Below are 23,456 nucleotides of genomic sequence, written 5' to 3' on the forward strand. Positions count from 1 at the left end.
TGCTGTTTTCTGATTGGGCTGATGAGATAGACACCCTTGTTTTACTGGGATGATCCTAAACAGTCGCTGTCACCCCTGGGACCGCAGTCTTCATGTTTTTCTGTGTCGGGCTGTTGAAATGTACGACTGATACACACACGGCTAGAGATAAACACAGACGAACAACCAGAGGCCTGTCCTTTCATCTGCGCGGACAGACAAGAGTTAAAAGACACAAAATAATGCACAGATTAAAGTCATTACTCACATTCCGGGCTGTTGTAAATTATTCATGTTGAGCTTGCGTGCGTTTACCACATTAATGCAAACCTTGATTTGGGATCGCTGCAGCCTCCAGAACAATAACAAAAGTAGTGTTTGTTCTTAAGAAACATTTTACAGTCATTTGTGAAGAAAAGCTCATAATGTAAAATGTGCTCCTTTTTAGTACAAATGTTACCAACATGTGATTTTTGTTATTTGCTACATCCTTATATTGTGTTGCAATATAAAAAAGATAAATAAATAAATACACATCTTAAACATCTACATATATACAAAAGGCTAAAGATCATGTTTAACAAGATACTATCACTGAAATTAAATATTCATTGAACTGAATGTCAATTAAAAAAAACACTTTATCTTCTTATACCATTATAGTAATCTTGTAGAATTGTGACAATATCTATATAATAATTTATCATGATTGTGTTATTAATGTAATTTAATGAAAAAAATAACATAACCTAAAAACATAAAAGGATATTTAATTGTAATAACGTCATAGTTATGTTGAGTTGAATGTATTTTTATTCATATGGCAGCAATGTGGTAGTAAACTAAGTAAACTATTATTAAAAATGTGCTAGTAATTTTTTATAGCTTTTTTATATTTGGTTACATAACAAACACTATTTTAAATTAATTAAAATGAAATAATACAGAATAGACTATACATTTGTTCATAAACTAAACAAGTCTAATGTCGTAGGAACTAAAAGTTGTCTGAACATACGCATGTAAATAATCTTTTACTTTTCATTTGCTGTGTTTAAAGCTTCACATTCGTCCTGCGCTCCGCGGTGTTTAAAGGGTGGTGGTCATGTCGCCCCTTGCGCCCCTTCCTCTAAAGTCCCTAATTAGAAGCAGAGCTTCTTACAGGAAACAATCTTCCTGTCTGATGACATCATGGCTAAATCCATGCGTGTGATGGTGGTGACCTCAGCCCGTGGATTTGCGCTTGGTTTTTCAACACCCAAACAAATCCGCAGAAAAGCACCTTGTGAGGACTCCAGTGTCAGTAGAGGCCAGTGGGAACAGGTGGGTGGAGCTCAGCACACCTCCAGGGACCACTCTCATTTACATAATATCAAGGTGGTGTCACGATCACTCTCTTCAAAACCTCTAATAACAACCATCATTTTCTTGAGATCAAATTAGCATTCTCCGTTCTATCCATCCCTATTTACAAATACCATGTGCGGCCTCACTTCTAAGTAACGCACACGTATCTCTGCTTTTTATGTGCTTTTCTCATGACTCTGAGCTCCATGTCTGGACTTGTTTTGGGCGCTTCAAACGCTTCTATCATGACCATTTTTGCTTAAAGCATCAACTTGAAACGGAGCCAGATATAAAGCGGTAACAGCATGTAGAGCCAGTGTTTTGGAAGAGTTTAAAAGAGCCTCTGAGAAGAAAGGGGGGATAAATAATAACAGCACTGAAGGGAGAGGCATAATAAAGGCCTAGTTTTCTTAGGGAAGTGGGAGCTTTCATCTTTCTATAACAATAATGTTCTCAATGAGTCCGCGGGCCTGTGTTAAGTCCAGGAAGCTTCGAGTGGAGGACATGAAAGGCTCCAGTCACTCAGTGCAGACTGTCATCTCATATGCCATCTATCTATCCCGCTTCTTTTCTCTTATGCTCACCCCCTCCTCCTCTATTTCCACATGATAACGGTAACGCGGATCGGTGTGGTTCGCTGCGATGGTAAAGCACGGCGAAATGACTGTCAATGTTTTGCTTTCCCCCCGTGCTCCCCCTGTTCGAGGCCCCCAGGGTTTAGGAAATGGAGCATTATTTTTCCTGTTCAGACGTCACGAGCCACCTCCTTTGCAGCTGTTGCATGCCTTACAACTCTGTGTTTACTGGCACTTCTCAAGTTCAGGTCCTATTCTGCCAAATGCTGCGTATTTTACATTTCATAAATAGCTAAGCAGATCTTTTTTCACTCATGCTGTGGATTTCTTTATCGCTGTGTTAGTTGATCACTTTCGCTGTCTTTGACTCCTAATTAGTGTGAGGAAGCAGGTAGAATGCATTGCCAGATGGTTGTGCTCATTTCGGTGCTACTTTTCACCTCACTGGCGGTAGACGTATCCAGTCATCGCACAAACAAAAAGATTAAAACAGGATTAAAACATGATGAGGAGAGCCGGCTCATTGCGTTTATTCATGCTCTCATTTCAACGCGTTGGAATTAATTGTGTCCCTAAATCATCATTGGGTTTCCCCCTTGCTGAAAGTCTCCGTTTCCATGCTTGAATTTTAACACTTCTTGTCTTTTTCTAAATCCACTGGCACATTTGTTTTCTGTCCCACCCTCTTGCCTTTATCTTTCTAAACCCACCTCCCTGTTGCCTCCCTTCCCCCCGTCCTTTTCCTATTTGCCTCAGCACTTACAGGCTTAAGAGTGGGATGTACCACGCTAGCCACTCCCTTCTGGCGGACACCCCTTCACATAGCAGGGAATGGTACGGTCCTGCTTTGCATAAGTTTCCTCAGAGTGGGTCGTGTGTGGAGGCCAGTACTGAAAGAATTATTAGTCCCTTTGAGCGCTTTGGATGTATGTCCGGAGAAAAACTAGCAAGCTTCTTTGGTATATCATTATCGAACATATAAAGCTATAATGTATTGCGCATATCCTGTCCCTGGAATGGGCAGTAATTCTTTAATGTATTACTACAACGGGAAATCGGTGAGTAATCTATTTGAAAACATTTGATAGTGGAAATGCAAAAGTCTGTGTTTGTTTACATTTCCACTGTAATGTCTTTGTATTGCTAAAAGTTTGTGTTTGTTTTTGTAAACGTATGTGTCAGTCGCTGGCTGGATTTACTTTCCATTGCCTCAGTTAAGTCATGTCCCAGGACAACTGGAATAGCACAGTCTGCTATTTCCACATCTGCCTTTAAACAGTTTAGTATTGTAGGTAATGCGTGCAAAGTTGCACCTTTTTTTCCCCAGCCTTTCCCCCCACAAATAGAAAGTAAGAGCAGGGCAGAAAGTTTTCATGCAGCCTTGAATTTATTTTTACTGGCTGGTTTCTCGAGCTCAGAGACTGGTTGAAATAATAACAAGTGGGAGTCTGGGAATGATTAGGGGAAAGAGTCTGCCTGTTGAGGTTAGACTTTCCTGTTTGCAGATTGAGCTCCAAGCACCAGTGTTGCTGTTATTACATCTGTTTTTAATCACATTGGCATTCTTGACGCCAAAGGGAGCCTAATGTGATTTCTGAACTACTTTGTAATGACCTCTTTGATTTCTGTTACTCTCAAAAAGCTATAATAAGTATACACACTGTGGACTTCACAAGACTCTGCACATGTCTTCTGAGGGTCTGGTTCACTTTTGGTAATCATTGAATTGAGTTGTAATAAAAGTGTCAGTTTTTAAGCTTTTATACTTTTTTGTTTAGAAATGAACAGACTTGACACAGGCTCCAGTAAAATATTGGTCTTACAAGTTTTTTTTTTAACATAGTAGTGTTTTTAAAGTGGAATTGTTTAGTCATAAACATTAACTGTTGTTTCGTTTTCCCATCCCATTACTGCATGTACACAACTCAAACTGCACCAAAGCTGACTTTGATCTCCCTGATATTAAGTATTAACGGCTTGTGTTACATTTGGTGATGGAGAGAAAATTGATAGCATGTGGACAGAGTGGTTAAACTCTATGATCAAAAGCACCACTTCCTTTATAGTTTTCCTTCAGGAAAATAAAGGATGGAGCTCATTTTTGTAACAATTTGATTCATATTAATTTGGTAAAATGCAGAGTTGCATGGCAGGCTCACCATCTGGAGCACTGAAAGAATTCGCAGTGGGCCATTGGCTGGTGGCACGGAACCAGCACAGATGGAGCAACTCAATGATCTTTATTTCCGTTGCCTTTTAACAAGCAAGAAAAAAACAAAAGAAGAGAAAGGCCTGACTGACACTAACTAGTTTTATTATTTAATAACACATTTAGAGTGTTTATTCTTAATGTGTGTTGTTCATGCCTTATTTAAGACGGAAGTGCTTTTTCAGTGCAACAGGTTATTGTGTTCCTTTCAGCAGGTAATCCTTATTATCTCTAAAGTGGCACGTGTAGTTAAGTCTTTCCACTGGATCCAGAGGCACTGATTGTTTGCCTCTTCTTTATTACAAATTGTACATAAGCATTTAAAGACACAATTTAAGCATTTGGATATTCTTCTTTTTTCCAGATATTTATTCATTTATTTATTTGTTTATTTATTTTTTCAAACATTATATTTGTTCAGCTGACATCAATCTTCCATCTAAGATTTTTCACATCAATCTGCAACATATTGTCTTCTTAAAGCTGGGGCTCATCTCGTGTTGTGTTGAGCAACACTCTTCAAAGCAGACACAGGTCTGGTTTAAAAAGGCATTCTTTCCAGCTCTCACGCTAAGCTCTGCAAGAGTTGGAATAGAAACAAAATGCCCCTGAGATACAGTTTGATTCCAAGCAATGGCAACAATCTCATAAACAGGACAGTGCTCTAGGACACTGTTTAAGTGTGTCTCTTTGAACTAGTTGGCTGTTTGCCTGATCTTTTCTAACTTTTGTGATTATACTTTAGTTTGCTGACACTATGAGACATCCCCACTCTGGAGCAGCTGTAGTGTTTTACATTAGATGTTGTGATTGATGTGGGATAGACTTCAAAGGCAGGTAGTCTTAACACAGGGAAAGGTGTGTGGAAAATGTTAGCTGTCAGTAAAAGCAGAGTGCTGTTGAAAAGCATTGAAAGGATACCTCATCCTAAAGTATAGTCTTTGATCTGCCACCGAGTCACTCACAAGCACTGTCTCTACATGAAAGGATACTTCATAATGTTTTAGTGGTCGTCTTATGACAACAGAAAATCAGTCCTGCTGTTGGTGTGTAAAATCAGACCACACTTTGCAGTTTTCCATGGAACACTTTCTACCCTACATGGTTCACTTTACTCTACTCTGTACTTGTAGTTAACACAGTAGTTACTTGTACTTGTAGTGTTTTTATTGCCAGTAGCTCTCTGTGGTCGTGGGTGGAAACACAATACACGCAACACTGCAACACACAAGATAATGAAGGATGCTACTACAAAACCAGGACAGTCTGTGGCCCACTAGCTGAGTGGTTCTCAACCCGGGGACCAGGATCCCCTTGGAGGTCGCAAGATAAATTTGGAGGTGCTCCATATCTTATGGGGGGTATATTTTCTATGTAGTTTTAGTGGAAAACGTGCCCTGTGGGGTCGTAAACAACAGTAGTTCTGATATTGGGGGTCTATAAAGGTAGACAACCACTGTGCTGGGTGAACACTGTGGACTAATGCTGCCTTTTGATGGAGTTCATGAAATTACTCAGCCAAAAAATGTACGAAAGAAGCAGCTATAACACATCTATGAATGTAAGCTGATTATGCTAAGAGCATATGCTGTCGATCTGCAAAATCACCTCTTACAACCGCGCGTGTTGTGAAATGTTAAATCACATATGACATGCCTTTTTCAGAGGACTGTCTTGTCTCTCTTCTGGCAAAGAGACGCTAACAGTGCAGCAAAATAAGGTTTACTATTTGTACTATGTTTTGTCACATATTTGAGTTACCGTTTTGAAGCTGCTGTTATAATCCACCAATATTCTGTAGTATGATTAGTTTTGCTGCTCTGTGCACTGCTTCCTTTGAGTGACAAACCTAAATTAATGTTCTTGTAAAGAGAAACCCTGGCAGCCCTCTTTGGGACCGGCGAGTGGAATGAGGCACCCAGTGTTTAGGATGGTTTATTAATGCTTTGACTGGTTAGCCCTGGGTAAAAAAGGACAATTAACATTACCCACTGCCATATGCTGCCCATTGAACGTTTGACAGATCAGAGACAAAGGACTGGCCTAACCTAACCTGAGATCTACTACTATCCTCCCTGGTCACATGTGTAAGCCAGAAGACCCTTGAGAGGTATGCCCCTCCTACTGTACTTTAATTACACAGTCAGACACGCCAAGGACCCGCTCAGCCCTCAATCGCCCTGTGTTGTTAATGCTTTGCCCTGACTCAATATAAGACGGACTGAGAGTAATTTTAATACACTTTATGTAGACTGCGTGCTTTCCATCTGCACAATCTTACTTACTGACAAAAAATTGTAAACAACCTTTATGACATCCGCAGGCGTGAAATTGAGACTGCAGCTGCTGGAAGAGTTTGATTATTTAAGTGAGAAATAATTAGCAAATGTTTTGTTGGTTTATTTGGACATTTTGGGTCATGTAATGATCTGTGGTTTGCATGTGGGCTTTTTTCATGAATGAAGTTGAGACCTTAGTGGAACGGCACAGGTGTAATCCAGCGGGCATATCCTGGCTGGTTCTCATTAACATTACAGGGTACAGAGGTCACCTAGTAGTGCCTGTGTGAAGGCGTTTGTTGGCCTCCTGTCTCTGGTCCTCTGCTCTCTCTCCATCTGGAGTTGATGAAGTCAGAAACCACATCACTGGTGTTTGGCCCGCGCTGCCTTTGATCCTCCCGCTTCGCTTGGCACTCGCACAGCTGTGCAACAGCATGCTCATTGTGCCCCTCCATTCACTGCACCACCAGCTCACAGGTACACATTTAAAGACAGCAAAGCAGGGTGTTTTTGTCCCATTTATTTGATTTCTGCCTCTCTGGGAATGCTGTAATTTGCAAAGCATTTAGTCTGCGCAAGTAAGCGGGTATCATTATACTTCCATTAGAGGTTGAGTTGATCTGAAATGCAAATACCCCTGATAATCCACTCCTCCCTTCATGAGCTTGATTGCTTGTGAGTCATTAAAGTGTGTTTGTGCGTCAGTGTTTTTTTTTACCACGGTTGTTGTACACGTCTTAATTTGGTCATGTTTAACTTTGTTACAAACTACATTTTCCGATTCAAACGTGGTGTGGGAATGGTTCAGTTGTAGCTCTCATCATAATGCCTTTAACTGTGCGCACTAACGGCTTCTGTTCTCATCACAGGTGTATGCGCCATCCCCGAGCACAGAAGAGTTCAACAGAGATTCACCGTCATACACCTCCCCCAAACCCACAAGCAGTATGTTTGCAAGCACTTTCTTTGGTGAGTGCAAGAAATTGTTTTGTTACTCACAAACTCCGTCTAGGTTTTATGTTTGATTACTCACTGCTGAAACACACTAGGTTTTAGACGGTTTGATATTGTTCGATTGATTATCCTACCGCCTAAACTGACCATCTCATGCAAAAGAATTAAATAAGGAAAATGCTTTATACCACTTAGTCCTACAAAGTAAATTACCCTAAAATGAATCTCTTTCTCTATCGTCAGATGGCACCCACAGTTCATCCGATCCGTGGAGCTCATCCAACGGGATCAGTCAGACGGGCTACGGAGGAATGCTCACCGGATCTTCATCTCACATGTCACAGTCGGGAAACTACAGCACCCTGCACTCCCATGACCGACTGGTATGCAACTGCAACTGTCACTTCATTTGAGACACTTTAGTCTCTTTTTCAAGCCAGCATTTTTCTCTATTTGTCCATCTTTCTAACTGTTTCATCGCCCACTGCATGCCAAGACGGCAAAAGTATCGCCCTGTCCTAACGTATTCTTCTTTTTCTGTCAGAATTACCCTGCACACTCAGTCTCTCCAGACATCAACTCCAGTCTTCCTCCCATGTCCAGTTTCCACAGAAGCAACACCAGCACTTCACCATTCGTCACCGCCGCGCACACGACGTCTGTCAACTCGGCAGAGGCGGTCATAGGTAGTTATGATTTGTGCCTTAGACGTGGATGTGCGGACTCCCGTACTTAAGAACAGCTGTGGCTGCCTTTCATTTCAGCGTTTTTGTCAACCTCCTTCTGTATTTTCTTAGCTGCTGCAAATCGAGGGAACACCACTGGAAGCTCACAAACCGGAGATGCATTGGGAAAAGCGTTGGCCTCAGTAAGTGGTATTAGCTACAGCTCATGAGCTTTTTTTTTTATGAAGAAGAAGGAGAATTATGTTTCGATGGAGATACGTTTTGGTGGCGCTTACTTTTAGATACACATACAGTATATCTACAAACCATTACAAAAAATATTATTATTAATTTATAGTAAAAAGAAGGATTAGTAATCATCTCCAACTACGGTGACTTTGGCGAGTTTGCTTGTAGTACTATTCTCAATACTGATTAAAAAGCTGAAGGGCATGTTAGGAGTTGTTTTTAGATTTAAGCCTGGATAATTGTTGGCTTAGTAGTATTCAAGAAAAAAATCTTATCATAAAACATTACAAAGCATGAGCGACACAGCAACACGAATAAAAATGTTAAACATTTTACAGCTGAAGTTGAATAATGCAATTCAAAGATAGAGTTTACTGACAATAATGACATATGAAGTTTTTTATATTTCCCGACACAATATCATTAACATGACAAAGCTGGACTGAAATGGACACGGTTGGACAGAGGCGGGGGGTGTGGACGGGGCAGGGTGCACTGGGGACTTGCCATGGCTCAACTCCATGGGCCGCCCTTTGTAGAGCTTTTGTTCTCCGCCCTTTTAAATTGGCTGTGCTTATTGGCCCCATGCCGCCCGAGGGAGCGTAACTGATGAGAAGGCGGGGCTTCATTTAACCCGGTAAAATGACTCATGTTTCACTTTGAATGTGCCGTTACTGGCCACTGTCTGGAAAGAATGGCTGGTCATATAGTGTTGGCACAGAAGTCATGGTTATAATTATGCTCATCCATGAGGTCTGTAATGTTAATTCTTCTTCTTTATGAGATGACAACTCATAAAAGGGAAGAATATTTCAGTTTTTATTCAAAGAAACTAAACATATCCTGTGCAACTTGCACTTAAGACAGCCGCCGATCCCCTCCTCTGCACTCAGTGACACACTTCAGTGAAACCTCGAGCCTGATACTCCAAGTTGATTGAAAAACTAAAGCCCAGAGATCAAGATTAAATAAGGAGATTATTAATAATGAGTGTGTGTCTATCATCCCCACTGAAGTCAAAGCGTTTCCTACAACCTCAATTTGATCTGAACTTGGGATGGAAATCTTTGTGATCTGGTTTTTTCTGCTAATTAGTCAGGATCCAGCACTAATACCCTGCGTCCTCTCAGACGTGTTCTATTATGTCACAATATCCTCTTATTAAAAGATAAAGCGGAGAAGCAATTGTGCTTTAATCCTGCATTTGTTTATACAAATGAAATCCCTGTGGAAGTTCTGAAGACGTAATCTCCCCTGTCCCTTGTGATTGACTTGTCATCCGAAAACTCGCTGACCTTAGTCTAACCCCTTGTGGGATGTACAACTGGCACAAAACCTGTGGTTTATCACATGGGCAAAAAAAGTTTGGAGTATTTTTATTTATATTGAAATGTTTACGATAATATGTATGCGAACAGTGTACTGCATTGTTGTTTTATTTTTTATAGTAATAACCTGGCATTATGAATTTTATTTCAATGCTATTACCATTAAATGTACGTCTTAGCTAAATTCTTATCTTCAAATATGCAGAAGTTTCACAGATGTTTTTCATTTTGTTTCCCGTTCACAGATTTACTCGCCTGACCATACGAGCAGTAGTTTTCCTTCCAACCCCTCCACTCCGGTGGGGTCTCCTTCACCTCTGACGGCCACAGCAGGCGCCGCATCAGCGGGAACAGTCGTCACTTCTGCTGGTACCACGTCTGGGAGGCAAGGTACTGGTGCCTCTTCTGCTCAACAACTCTGTAGTGATCGAGGTATGAGGCATTATGACGTGTGTGCCTTTAAAGTTGAATAATGATTAGACCAAAATAGATATGCTAATAGCTAGTATGGTAATTAATTCAGGGTAATGACTTTAACTAGGGATTGCGTGGTGAAATAAATCAAACCTGAGGTAAAGGGTTAGTCAAGGTTTAAAATAACATATTTTTGAATGACTTATGGTGTTGGTAACTGATTTGGGACAGTTTACAGTAGTTTGAACAGTAAAAATATACCATTAGGCACTTCACCCATGGGATTTTATTGTTGTCACATTGTACCTATTAAGAAAGACGCCAGAAATCATTATACCTTCTGTAAATGAAGAGAGAGTTCTTGGTTGAAGGCGCTGACTGGAGCTTGTGTGTAATGGAAAGTGAATGTGGATGTGGAGAGGGGAAAGCCCTGTGTGTTGGTTTAACTGGGCAGTTCTGTCATCTGTAGTAATGGAGTGGCGACAGCTGTCTCTTCGTATGCCCCCCTCATCCTCAGCTGTTGCCCTGCCCCTCGGACAGCTGTTCCCCCAACACACACGCGCGCGGCTGGCTGCAAAAGGCCTGGACTCTGTGCGGTGTGTGTGTGTGTGTGTGTGTGTGTGTGTGTGTGTGTGTGTGTGTGTGTGGGGGGGGGTGACTCAGCTGATGAGGAAGACCATGATGCTCTCACTCACTCAGGGAAGCCCTGTTTACAATATGACACACCTGGGCCCTAACCGTGGATTTGAACTCTGTCTGTAGAGAATATAGATGTTTCTGCTGATGATGTTATGAATGAACATTTATTGTTACTGTTTCCAACAAGAATAGTATTGTATAGTAGGTGCAATAAATCACAAATAATCATGCCTTATGGTCAAAGGTTAAAACAAAAACATTATGTAGTGCAGAAAGAGAAAGAACAATACTTAATATTGGCACAGAAGTTTGGCTCGCTGTTGATGTTAACCTCAAAATCCATTAATCATCGGGATTACACCAATATACAGCACATTACTCAAGACTGGTTTGTTCAATTAGCCCTCTCCAGCGCACACAGGGACCAGAGTCCCAGGCTAATTTTTCACTGCCTGGAGCCAGCAGAGGCTCACATGTTATGTTCCTGTCTTGTTCACCTGGGAGAGAGATCTGAGGCACAGCAGACTTTCTCATTCCCACTTCCAAAGTCACTTTTATTAGTTAGTTAATTAAAGTTTTCCTTAGCCTTGCAACTTTAAGTATACACTTTGCTGGAAATATCCACTAATGGTATTTTTAAAACATAAACATACCATAATGATGCTTATTTGTTTCATGGAGAGTGTATGAAGCATTGTGTATGTCAGTCATACTTTCCTTAGACACAGACTTTTTAATATAAAGAGAGCAATAACAACAATGTTTGTTATTATTACACATTATTATGTGTGATTGGAGAATGATAAAATAATAGACTCGATCTGCACAAGTCACAGACTTGTATCAAAGCCACAGATTTGTATCCCTTGGATATAAAAGGAAACATTTGATTTGTTTTGTGTCAGGATGTAGTCCAGCCATCAGGAAGTGTGCAATGTCTAAAGATAATAATATCTCTCAGAGAACAAGCAGGAAATCAGGAATGCCACGGTGTTTCATCTTTGTGCAAGTGAATTGCCTAATCTAAAGCGAGACAAAAAAAATGCACCTGTTTAACTTCATCTTGAAAATGTCTTTTTAGGCACAAATCCATGGCCTCGTGCAGGTGGACAGACTCCGTCCTCACCAAATTACGAGAACTCTCTTCATTCACTGGTAAGCTCCATGTTTAAGCTGAATAAAAGTCAATGTAGAATAGACTTAACAAAATGACTGATCTAGCATTACAGAAATTCCTGTGACAAATGTTTTGCTGAGAAATGTGGGGGCAGACAGATAACCAAACTAAACAATACCTGTCCCGAGGGGCTCGCCATCTGTCCTCTAGTCCGTGGGCCAGGACGGAGATGACAGTCGGGGGAGGGGTGCGGGCAGCTGTCTGCTCAACCATTTCTCTGGGATTCCTTTGCTGTCATGTGACCAGAGCTGCAGACCACCATTCATGCAACATATCAAAACACATAAAAAATATGAAATAGGAGACGTGACTAGACTGGGTTTAAATGAAGAAATAATGGTATTGACGGATTTGCTCCTGTGCAGCATCAGGTGTTCATGTTTAATTAGTGCAAAACTTTCTCATAATAAAAGGGCTTTAGTAACCATCATTTGTGGAGTGGAGCAGCACTAGAGTCCAGAGGAAAAGAGTGATGTCATTTGGCCAGCTGTTTGAGACCAGGGCCTGAATGGAAAATATGTGCAACACTTTATAGCTCGTCTGGGCTGCACATGGCTATTGGCCATTGGCTTTAAAGTCAACAGTTTTGTGAATGAGTAAAACACATTCTTTTCTCATATGTTTAAATGCTCAAAATTAACATTTCGCCTGAATTAAATACAGTTAATTGAATCCGTATATACCATAATACAGGAATCTGACACCACTATTACATTGTGGTCATCCACATGCTGAAATGTATTATTATTATTTTTTTCTAAGATCTATATTGTGTATTTCTTCTATAGACACTGATATTTTTTTTATTTGACTTGACAGAAAAACAGGGTTCATCAGCAGTTACATGAGCATCTCCAAGATGCCATGTCTTTCTTAAAGGATGTTTGCGAGGTATTCTTTATTCCAGACGTTAATACTCATTACCATCAAGCTGTCATTATTATTATTATTATTATTATTATTATTATTATTGTTATTAGTGATCTTGTTTATGCATTTATTATTTTCTCACACTCAACTCACGCACCATGTTGTTTTGTTAACTTGTAGACGTTGCCAACGTCGTGCCCTTTTATATTGGTTTAACAATTCCAGGATCGGCCACAATAGTTGCTGAGTCTCATACACATAAAAGCCTAAGTTCAAATATAAAAGTTAGAAAAGTTCAGTTGTGCTCAAATGTTAATGTTTCATTTTGTTTTGTTTTTTTCTTGAATACACTACATACAGTCATTTAGTCATTTTCTGTTTTGTTCCAAAAGTTTCTAAGCTTTTCCAAATGCTTCCTTGCCCATTGGTAACTGTTTCTTCTCCAATCCGTTTGGCCTTTACAGTCTCGAATGGAGGATCGTCTGGACAGGCTGGATGATGCAATCCTTGTTCTGAGGAACCATGCAGTGGGCTCCACTGCCAATCTGCCCAGCGACATACACAGTCTGCTGGGACAGGCACAAAATGGGCCAATTGCAGCTATTGGAGCAAACTTCCCAGCCTCAGCATTGGTTCCAAGTCGGACAAATGCAATGGTAATTTCACAGATTTTTCCCCCTTGGATCAGATTAACTGTATTTATTTTTGTTATGGCAGACGACGCTAAGCATTTCAAAAGGAAGAAATAATACAATGCAGTCTGGAGTCTCAAAACTGTGATGCACTTTTTCAATGAGTCCACTGCCTTAAAGACAATGATGTATCAGTGTGTACATTATGGTGTATTTACATCAGGAGAATTTTGTAGAGAGGATTTCTAAATTTTATTACATCTGCAAAAAGTTATTAGTAATTCTTTGAAGAAATAAAGTGGGCCACATGTAAACAAAAATGTAATACATTTTTACAAGTATCTTTTTATTCAATTCAACTTTTCAAAATTGCATTTCTTTTCGGGATTAGAGTTTATTAGAGTTTATGGCTGTAAGGGTTCATTGCGGCGAGACTTACACAGCATTTCTTGTCCGAGTGTTACTGGGCACTGCTACAGGCTTTTACTAAATAGATGCCCCACCCTCTGCTCTTTTTACCCCTTTTCATCACTTCTTTTAACAGCCCAGAAATCTGAATCGTTGAGCGTGTGTCTAGCCCACAGCCTCCACCCTAAAGGAGCCCCTCAGCTGTATGGTAATCAGGCACAGCCATGAAAATGGCAGCGTTCTTTTCTGGACACAGATCAGGGTGCCCTCCTTCTCCTCCAGACAAAGGCTTGTTTGGACACCTGTTGAGAGCATAGCAAAGATTAGCATTGTGCAGAGGGAAGGGGGGTCCTGAGTAGAGGGGTTAACACAGGCCAACAGTGATGGGGATCACATTCCTAGAGAAAAGGGGAGATACCCTTGACTCTGCAGCACAGTCCCCTCCTTTTCCTCTGCTGCTCCACAAAGTCAAATAACTCCTCAACATGTGCGGAGCTCACAACCGTCCCGCTTGAGACTTCTCACTGCTTTAGTGTGTTGTTACATAGAGTCTATCTGTCTATTATTTTAAACTGATGTATGTTCTTACTGTTGTGTTGGGGCAGGGGAGCGCTCATGCTGACGATGCCACCAGTCTGAACAACAGTCATGGAGGCCTCCCCAGCTCCAGCTCTACATCGAGCGCTGAGCTCAGTCACCAAGTGGAAGTCTTCAGAGGTGCGCTCTAGAGCAAATGCGTTAGTGTGGAGCGGTTTGTTCAATGGATGGTTAAATGAATTTCCTTTTTTAATTAGGTCTAGCTTCAGCCCTTAGTGGGCATGTCCCTTCAAACCTGGAGTTGAAGATAGAAAAACCTGACAAAGATGACATGCAGAGTATGTCTGGAGACGATAGGTCAGATGATGATGATGACAGAAGAGACATGAAGACTCCTCGCTCTGGCACTCGCACAAGGTACACAAACAAATATGCCAATGTTCATTTGTTGGCTCTGGCTTATATGCGGCGCTGTTTGTGCTGTTCATTTCTATATGACGATAATGACAGCAAGTGCGTGTCTTTGTTCATAGTATCACTGAGGATGAGGACCTGAATCCGGAGCAGAAGGCAGAGCGTGAGCGCGAGAGGAGAATGGCCAACAACGCCCGGGAGCGCCTGAGGGTGCGAGACATCAATGAGGCCTTCAAGGAGCTCGGCCGCATGTGCCAGCTCCACCTCAAGAGCGAGAAGCCCCAAACAAAGCTCCTCATCCTCCATCAGGCTGTGGCAGTCATCCTGAGCCTGGAGCAGCAAGTTAGAGGTCAGTGTGAAGGACATATCGGCTTTATCTTCAAACGGCAACTGAAACATCCTGTAGCACTTCAGAACTATTTTCTGATGCCTTTAATTCAGCAACTTAGTTTAGTCATTGCCAGATATTACCATGTTATATTGAAAAAGGTTTAATTACCCATTATCTTTACTCTTTGTGTTTGTTCTTTGGACCAACAGAAAGAAATTTGAACCCCAAGGCTGCCTGCCTTAAAAGACGGGAGGAGGAAAAGGTGTCTGGAGGTTCCGCTGAAGCCCATCTCCACCCGGGCATGGCTGACACATCCAACCCCCTGGGCCACCTTTGAGTAGCAGAAAGGTACCATCATTTTATCTGACCATATACCCTACACAACATGTCAACATTATTGTTTACCTATCTCTCATGACTCCTTCTGTTTGTCTCTGCAGATCACTGTCGCACAGAGAGTAAATTGTTTCCAATTTGAGGTAACCGTGGTTCTTGGTGACAGAAAGGACTTTGTGACAACAATTGGAGGAGACAGACCACTTGAAGTAAAACCGAGACTAATGTAAACCAATTCAAGACTGACGTGGAACCTCAAATCGAGTTTCCATCTGCAAAAATGTCCCCAGAAAAATCTCAAGCACATATCACTGTCTGCAAGAAGTGTGTTGCTTCTGAACAATCAGAGACTGTGCAATCTCCTCCAAGTGTATGTGGAAATTGCTTTGTGCCTAAACTGAATTGACGAATGCATTGTAACAGCAATTGTTATGTTTGTTTTTTTTATTTATTATGTTTTTGATGAAACTATGTCTAAAGGGAAAGTTGAGCAATTTCAAAGATAAGTATGCAGCTTTTCAGTTGATCTATAGTTTGTCAGTGTCACCATCAATACTAAGCACTTCACCCTGGCAAGTCCACATCAGGGGAAAGTATTTGGGTGCCAAGAAGATTTTTTTTATTGATATTTATGCCCAACAATTGTCACTTGCATCCCATTTTACCAAAAGATATATTATTTATATTTATATTGTATGAATTTTGCCACTGGCCACAAAAGGAGCCATAACTACCTACATTTGCAGTGTTGCAGTTTAGCCGAGCTTCTGCACTGACTGAAATAAAAAGTACTGCGTTACAAAGCCAGAAGCTGTTTTAGTTTTATTACATTAGCACATGTAATCCTAACAGGTGAGCGGCAAACTCTAGCTTTACTGAAAGCTTTTGTTGTGTTTTGTCTTCAGTAGTGAGCAGAAAAATACAGAGAGCAAACTATTACTAACTTTAGCATTCCCTGCATATGTTAGTGTCTTAACTGAGTAAATGGGACCTCACTGCCCAGGCATTTTCTGTTGAGTTTTGCCATATAGTGTTTATGTAAACAGTTTATCATATAGCAAACCTCTGAGTGGCTTGTTTTGTCATTTCTTGCCACCAGTTATAATCACAGTTTGAGAGTCCTTGATAAAGAAGTACTTTTAACGACGACCACTGATTTTCCTGGCCTGATGAACGTATCACTTTTCTGTTCATATCTCAGAATATACCATTTCAATTGCAGTTATTCTGATTGAAATAGTTATGCCTCTTTATGCCTTTAAGCCTCTGGCTTTTGGTATACAATATCCAAACTGAAAATGTTATATTATTTTATATAACTAAGCAGGAGTACATTATCCGTACAAATTGTTGTGTTGGGTTTTAGTAAAAGTTGGTTCTTAGAGGTGTAGCACAACAGTGAACAAAACAGTAACATTTTTTCTTTGTTTTAGACATTGGTCATGCTTTGTTTTGTTCATATCAGCATGCATGCTTTACATTTCTGTGTTATTTAAGTCTTTTGTCTTAATTCTTTATATTCCATATATTTCCTTTGTATATTGTCTTTGTCTTTTCACCCAAACAAGGCTGCCACATTCAGAGACAGTATTCTGTACAAATAAGGCGATCCATATTAAATTACTATGCCTGACCAAGAGTTTACATTAAACATAATTTGGCAACTTTATCGATTAAATTGCGTTTTGTGCAGTTACTGAATGTGGCCTTGTTGTCCATGTCAGTATTCATAAACATGTACTGTATTAGTGTGGCAGAAGTTGATACTTTCTGCTCTATTTCCTTCATTTTATTATTTGCTATGTTTCTCCGCTCCTCTGTTTGCCAAGTTAGACTTGCTGTACTCTCAGATGCTTTCCCTTGTATAATACATAAAACTAAATCAAAAGGAAAAAAAAAAACATTTGGCTTATTTTTCACTGTAGTTAGTCTTTTATACAATAATAATGTAAGAATATTTCTTGAAGTCGAAAATATCTCTTTCTAGATTTTTCAAAGCAAAAATTTTGAGTAAAAAGTTTCTTACTTTATTTTACTATATTAGATAGTAAAATCTATGTTTATGATATTTCAGTAACCACTCAATTACCTGAAATTACCAATGTCATCTTAAGAACTGTAAGTGTTGTAATTCTAGTACATGAAGACCTTGTACTAGTGGAGAACTTGCTGAAAAATGCAGTTTACCATAATTCATCGGACTAAAACCAAATTGTTCATGTGTCAAATGAAAAGGTATTGCTGGTGCACATCAGAAATACAAAATTGATTTTCTGTCTTTTTCCACAGAAAGAAAATAATGTATATAACATTTATGTTACAATAAATGTGCCATTTTTTAAACGTGACTGTACTTTGCATTTATTTAACTTGAGGAGCAGACATTCATTTCTGTCTTTTTTTCATCTCGCATTATGTTTCATGCTTTTTTTCATTCGGGTGAAGTTTGAGGTGGTACAAACTAAAAGGGGGCGCTTGAGGGTAATCCTGTTCTCTTTGTTGTTTGTGTTTTGGACAATTACAGTGGATTTAGGCCAAATGAGTGTTTTATAGTATTTAACTCATTTTTGAAAATAATTCCAGTGGACCCTTGTAGTCTGTATGAAAGTACTATGAATATATGTTTCTATTTTTAATAAAGTGTGATAGCAGCGTACTGTAAACGTGATGGAGTCTTACTTTTTCATTCATTTCAAAGTTAGCATGTTCAAAATCTCTCTTTTTTGACAGACACAAAGGTCAAACTATTATTACTCCCACAATATTTGTCTGAATAGTCAGAGCATAAAGATGTTTTCAGATCACTGTATTTAATACACAAGCTGCGTGCCTGCAGCTTTGGGTATTGAAAACTATAAATTCTCATTGTCTTTGTGTCCCATTCCTCGATAATGAATCCCACTAGTGTTGTGTGAGTGCTGCTCTAAACCTGAGGGCTGTAAATCTGAGTCCCGAGACATCTGCACTAAATTATCTTCGTGCAGATGCAGCATGAGAGTCCTCTCCTCCTGAGAGGTGAAGTCCTATTGGACTGTTGTGAAAGAGGGGACAGTCTGACAGTTTGATGCACTGATGTAGACGCCGACATCCACCTTTCACTGTGCTCAGAGCAGAGCGTAGGTGTCTGGGCTGGTCCTTGTGGATGTTCATACTTCTTGTGGGAGTGGGACCACCATGTCTGAAGGCTGACTTCCTGTCATAGCGCGGGAGCCAGATGACACTCCTTGGCTCTTTTCCTTGAAGCCAAACCAGAAAGCCTGCTGTGCCTCCTGCTTCTTCAGCACGATCATCTCTTCTTTCTCTGCTCCAGCTCAGCATAGAGCCTGCTGACCTGAGCCAAGCTTGTTCTCTCTTCTCTGTGATTCATTTCATATATCTACAGCTTTTTGCCTGTTATGTTGTTCAGTTTTAGTGCAGAGAGTATTAAATTCAATGTGCTCTTTGTCAAAAGCTACAACAATGGAGAAGATTAAATCAAAGGAGCTAAGCGTGCACCGCTCTGGCATCTCTGGTACATGTCAATTAGGTTGATTTGCCACTGGAAAGCCTGGAGTCATTGCTAATCAGAAGAAGAGTGAGCGCACTGAGCATGCCCAGAGGTCCCAGCTGTGGCACCTCAGCTGAGAACAGAGCTTTTATTGTGTGCTGCTGTAACTCAACACAGTGGCACTGAACTTAGATTAAAGGCTGTGCAGTCCCACTGAACACAAACACTAAAACATAAAGGAGCTACACAGCCTAGGGTGCAATGTAGTCTGCCCTGGACATTTCATAGATCAGAAAGATTACAGACATTTTTGTACTTTGATAAATCAATGCTTTCATCTGGCATGTGGTACCATCAAATGTGACCTGTTAATGCACTAAGCACTTTGGTAGTAAGAGGATGTAAGAATCGGTGTTAATGATATTGTCAATGAAAAGAGACAGCCACAGTGTAACAGTGATGACCCATTTCCACAGTAGCTTCAATACAACCTTCAATCACATCATCTCACTTTCCACTAGATGACGCTGTCGCATTTTAAAGACACGCAGCACTGAATTGGAGGGGCCCTATGTTAGTTGGCCCCATTGTGTTGGCCCTATGACATTTGGCCTGGAGAACAACTCGTTTATCTGGACACTACAAAATATGAAGCAAGAAAAAACATGTTGTAGGTTTCTGTTCAGTTTGATCATTGTGGTTTCCTATATTGCTGTATATGCGTCATTAAAACCAAACTTCTCTCATATATACAGCCTACTCTGCCTGTGTACCCGCCCCGGTTTCTTCCAGCCGGGTTAATTCGTCCAACAAGGGTTAAGGAAAAGCACAAAGTCTTTTCCCAGAGACCCGCGCCTTTTGGAGCCGGTGGGAGGGCGGCCGGGGCGGGTATGGTGCGGGGTGTGCTCGTTTGAGTAGGCGGAGCGGCCCGGAGGCTCCAGAGACGCTGTCCCAGTCAGATTCACACAACAACATAGCGCTCAATAAGTTAGCAAACTCCAGCGCGTGGTCCCATCTCCTTAAAACTGTATCAAACAAATCCAATAAGGGAAAAGTGAAGAGCACAAAGAGCGGCGCTGGTGAGTAAAGCTCGTGATTGTGGACACTTGATGTAGAGGAGGCGCTGTGCCAATCGCTGAGCAGCAACAGTGTTTAGGATAAACTCTCTGAAACTACAGTGTTGTGATGGACTGTGAGAAACGATATGAAGATTGATTGAAGTTTTCGGGTACTTTTACTCGTGGTCTCGTGGTGTAGCGTGAGTTTGCAGTAGTTGTTGTAGTAGTGGCAGCGGCGGCAGACACCTGTTGCTCTGCGCAGCGATGTCAAACTTTACTGTAAAGTGCGTCAACCCGGGGAGCCTGTACGCGCGTCGTGAAAGGCACTGAGTGATTTAACACCACGTTTTTGGCTTGATTTCATTCTTTGTGTCTCCTGCACAGTTTATGCGTAACCACAATTTCCCTCCATAATCGTAGTTTAAATTGTTTGTTGGTGTTATGGCTTCAGCCAATCTGTCCCTGGGGTCATATGATACAAAATCACCAGTGTTCAGCAGGGTAGGCCCAGCACAGATCAAAGCCTAGGTCACTCCAGCTTGGCCTGGCCCTTACCTCTTCTCACAGAGGTCAGTAAAGGCAGCACCTATTAGGAGGGGCAGTGAAGTAGAAATAGTGATATAACACAATAAGAGGTGATGCTAAGTGAAGTTGGACAGCTTGAGTCATCATGTGTCACTAGTTATTTGTGACAGGACCATGAAAGAGTCTATTGAGGTCTCTGGCATTACCTTCCTGCACAGGACACTTGAGTTGTGCTCATTCATTCATTCCTTCTTCTCCGGCCAAAGTCTCTAAAGCTGACTAATTCTCACAGATCACTGCAGCAGTCACCATTATCTTTGTGCTTGGAGTCTTTTAGCCCCATCGAAAGCATTGGCCACCCAGGCTTTTGCTTTAGAGAGGGGTTTCTACTCTACTGCTTCTAAACTTGCACTGTATTTCAATCTAAGCCTCTACAAGTTATTTCTTTGATATGAATCTCACTTCAGTTGATGAGGGCATTTTAGCTTGTGTTTATCTTCACCTTGTGTCGGCTGTGGGTGTCTTTATCTGCACCAGCTGACCACTTTTCTGGATGACCATGGTGCTGTATTCCCAGTTCCAAGTGGGGGTAGATGAATGATAATCATATGAACCATTTGTAAATGTCTCTCTTGTGACGCCTGGTTGTAATTTAAAAACTATAAACTCAATGCACAGAATAATGTTTAATACCTTAAGATTCTGCACCATTGCTTAAAATAGAAAAAAAAAGTATAAATCTTGTTCTTGTCACTTATGAGGCGATAAGAGCAGAGCCTCCATTTAGAGTTTACAGGCCTTTACCGTGTCTCCCATACAGTTGCCTAATTTGAAGCCTGCCTCTGCTTCTTGTGAATGTGATACAGCACATCCTGCCCATGCCTTTGTTGTACCAATGTTATCAGTGTCCCTCATTTGGGCCTATCACCGTTTGCCATTGTCTTGTAGCACCAGGTTGAATGGGACGGTGTCGGCAAGGCAAACAGGAACCTGTTCAAAGCCCATTGTCCACAGAACTGCTGCAGCATGCTGCGGATAGCTTTGTTTTCAAGCCCTCTTTCAGGCATTAATGTCTCCGTTAAATAGCCCAGTTGAATATTTGTACACAGCTATTTATTGCCAGAGTGTTCTTCTTCTCTGTCATAAATCTGTCAAATTGTAGTTGGTGTAATGTCGAAGCATTCAGTCCAGTAATGTGGGAGAACACAACTCTTAAAATTTTCCCTGGTCTAAATGACTCACGCTGGAGTGTTTTCTTTCTGTCAGTGCCTTTCTTTAGATCAGTTTTAGCCCATATCCTTTGTGCACAGTAAACAGTCATTTTGTAAAACTGTAACTGTTAGTCACACTCCTTTAAGGCCTCTTCAAACATTACCTGAGCGTAATGGCTGTAAAATATGAGAGACACTATGTTGCTTTCTTATTGAGTGCTCTTGTGCTTACACATTTGAACCAGACATGAATTAAAGTAGGGTGGGGTAGTGCTTCATTAATAGTGGCAGAAATATTTGTTGTTATTGTAGAGCCAGTTTCTCACTCTCAGCCTCTTTAAATCTTTGCTTACAGAAGAGAGCCACCTGATCCAGGGAGAGGGATTATTTTCCTCCTGCATTCCCCATGGAGTCATACAGAGTGACTGGCATACCGAACACCGGGTCTGAGCGGGCCTACACTCAGCCGCCGCGCTCTTCCCGGACAAACGGCAATGGCACCGGGAGCTATGGCCTCAGCATTCGTGTCCAAGGTATAGACGGACATCCCTATGTGGTGTTGAACAATCAAGACAGGGGGCGGCCTCCTTACCTCGACCCTAACAGTAACGGATATGTCGACTCTGACGGCTCTTTCATTGAGAACTATCAGGAGTATGATTTCAGAGGCAGCACTGAGGCCGGCTCTAACAGTCCTTTTGGGGAGTATAGAGCTCAGATGATGATGCAATATTCAGGGATCCACAATGGCCTTATAGAATCGCAGGGAAAGCAATCGACCACCCTTTTGAACTTTCATAAACACCCTGAGATACTCCAGCCCTATGATCCGGAAACCAACTCTCTAAACTTCCACAGCCTACCATCAAGACCTCTGTCTCAAAACTCTTCATCCAAATCCTCCATACACAGTTTGTCCCAGTCCAGGTCCTCCAGCCTGGACCGTATTCAGTCTCCACAGCCCCCTGCCACTACCGAAGCGGTTGCAGCTAAACCTCAGCCCCTGCCCAACTCACAGGTCGCCCAGCCCCAGATTGCCCAGCCGCAGTCTAAACCAAGCGGCACTAACCTCATCCCTGCTCTGCCCAAGTCTCAGCCCCCTTCGGTGAGCAGTGCCAGTCTGGACCGCGCCCATCGAGAGCCTGACGTTCTCCCTCTGAGGAGAACGGACTCCAGTGGACCCGTGCTCCAGCCCACACGGTCCCGCCACTCGTCCTCCTCCTCCACAAACACCTCTAAAACACCTTTAGATGAGCATGATCCTCTTTTTACTGACGCCATTAACCGGCATCAAAACAGGCGCTACATTCCTTTCCTTGCCGGTTCAGGTCGGGACATAGACACGGGCTCTATCCCTGCAGTTGACGAGCTGATTGAGAAGTTTGACGGCAGCCAGCAGAGGAGAGGCCGGGCCGGGCGCAGGAACAGGATCAACCCGGAGGACCGCAAACGCTCCCGCAGCGTGGACAGTGCCTACGGTCTGCGTGAAGGCTCCAGCTCCGCCAGAGGCACCTCCATGGAGCACGTGCTGAGACCGTCCCAGCTGAGGAAATCCGTGAGCGGTCTGGACTCTTGGATTACAGATGGTAAAACAGACTCCAGGCCTTCCTCTCGAGCCACCAGTGAACCAGGGTCCCCTCAGGGCACCATGTCCAAATCTGTGGCCTACAGAAATCCTTACGCCTCGTACACTTTTAAGAGTGAAGGTGGGTCCTCCTCTGCCACCAAGATATCTACGGCAGCTTTGTCCACTTCACTGTCCAAGACTGCAGCAGGAAGCAAGAAGACTGGGTCGGAGGCAGAGGTTCAGGTGAGCAATCAAATAATAGCTT

The 23,456-nt window shown here is 41.8% G+C and overlaps 2 protein-coding genes across 3 annotated transcripts in view; both read left to right on the top strand.

Moving 5' to 3' along the window:
- Positions 1-17,995, top strand: part of tcf12 (transcription factor 12) — a 48,230-nt gene extending 30,235 nt beyond the window's left edge. The window contains exons 9-21 of one of the 2 annotated variants that reach the window (XM_079555067.1): positions 7,259-7,358; positions 7,587-7,726; positions 7,888-8,029; positions 8,141-8,211; positions 9,831-9,975; positions 11,720-11,793; positions 12,635-12,706; positions 13,150-13,341; positions 14,331-14,442; positions 14,520-14,679; positions 14,796-15,025; positions 15,217-15,355; positions 15,448-17,995. In XM_079555067.1, coding sequence (XP_079411193.1) covers positions 7,259-7,358; positions 7,587-7,726; positions 7,888-8,029; positions 8,141-8,211; positions 9,831-9,975; positions 11,720-11,793; positions 12,635-12,706; positions 13,150-13,341; positions 14,331-14,442; positions 14,520-14,679; positions 14,796-15,025; positions 15,217-15,344 — 1,566 coding nt within the window. In that variant the 3' untranslated portion in view covers positions 15,345-15,355; positions 15,448-17,995. The remainder of the gene's footprint in view (positions 1-7,258; positions 7,359-7,586; positions 7,727-7,887; positions 8,030-8,140; positions 8,212-9,830; positions 9,976-11,719; positions 11,794-12,634; positions 12,707-13,149; positions 13,342-14,330; positions 14,443-14,519; positions 14,680-14,795; positions 15,026-15,216; positions 15,356-15,447) is intronic. The other variant, XM_079555068.1, reaches the window with a different exon arrangement.
- Positions 17,996-19,772: 1,777 nt separating this feature from the next.
- cgnl1 (cingulin-like 1) overlaps positions 19,773-23,456 on the top strand; it is a 31,332-nt gene continuing 27,648 nt past the window's right edge. The window contains exons 1-2 of the mRNA XM_079555263.1: positions 19,773-19,909; positions 21,980-23,434. Of these exons, the coding sequence (XP_079411389.1) occupies positions 22,031-23,434 (1,404 nt within the window). The 5' untranslated portion in view covers positions 19,773-19,909; positions 21,980-22,030. The remainder of the gene's footprint in view (positions 19,910-21,979; positions 23,435-23,456) is intronic.

The sequence above is a fragment of the Gobius niger genome (genome assembly GCF_951799975.1).
Source record: "Gobius niger genome assembly, chromosome: 4".
Classification (NCBI taxonomy): domain Eukaryota; kingdom Metazoa; phylum Chordata; class Actinopteri; order Gobiiformes; family Gobiidae; genus Gobius; species Gobius niger.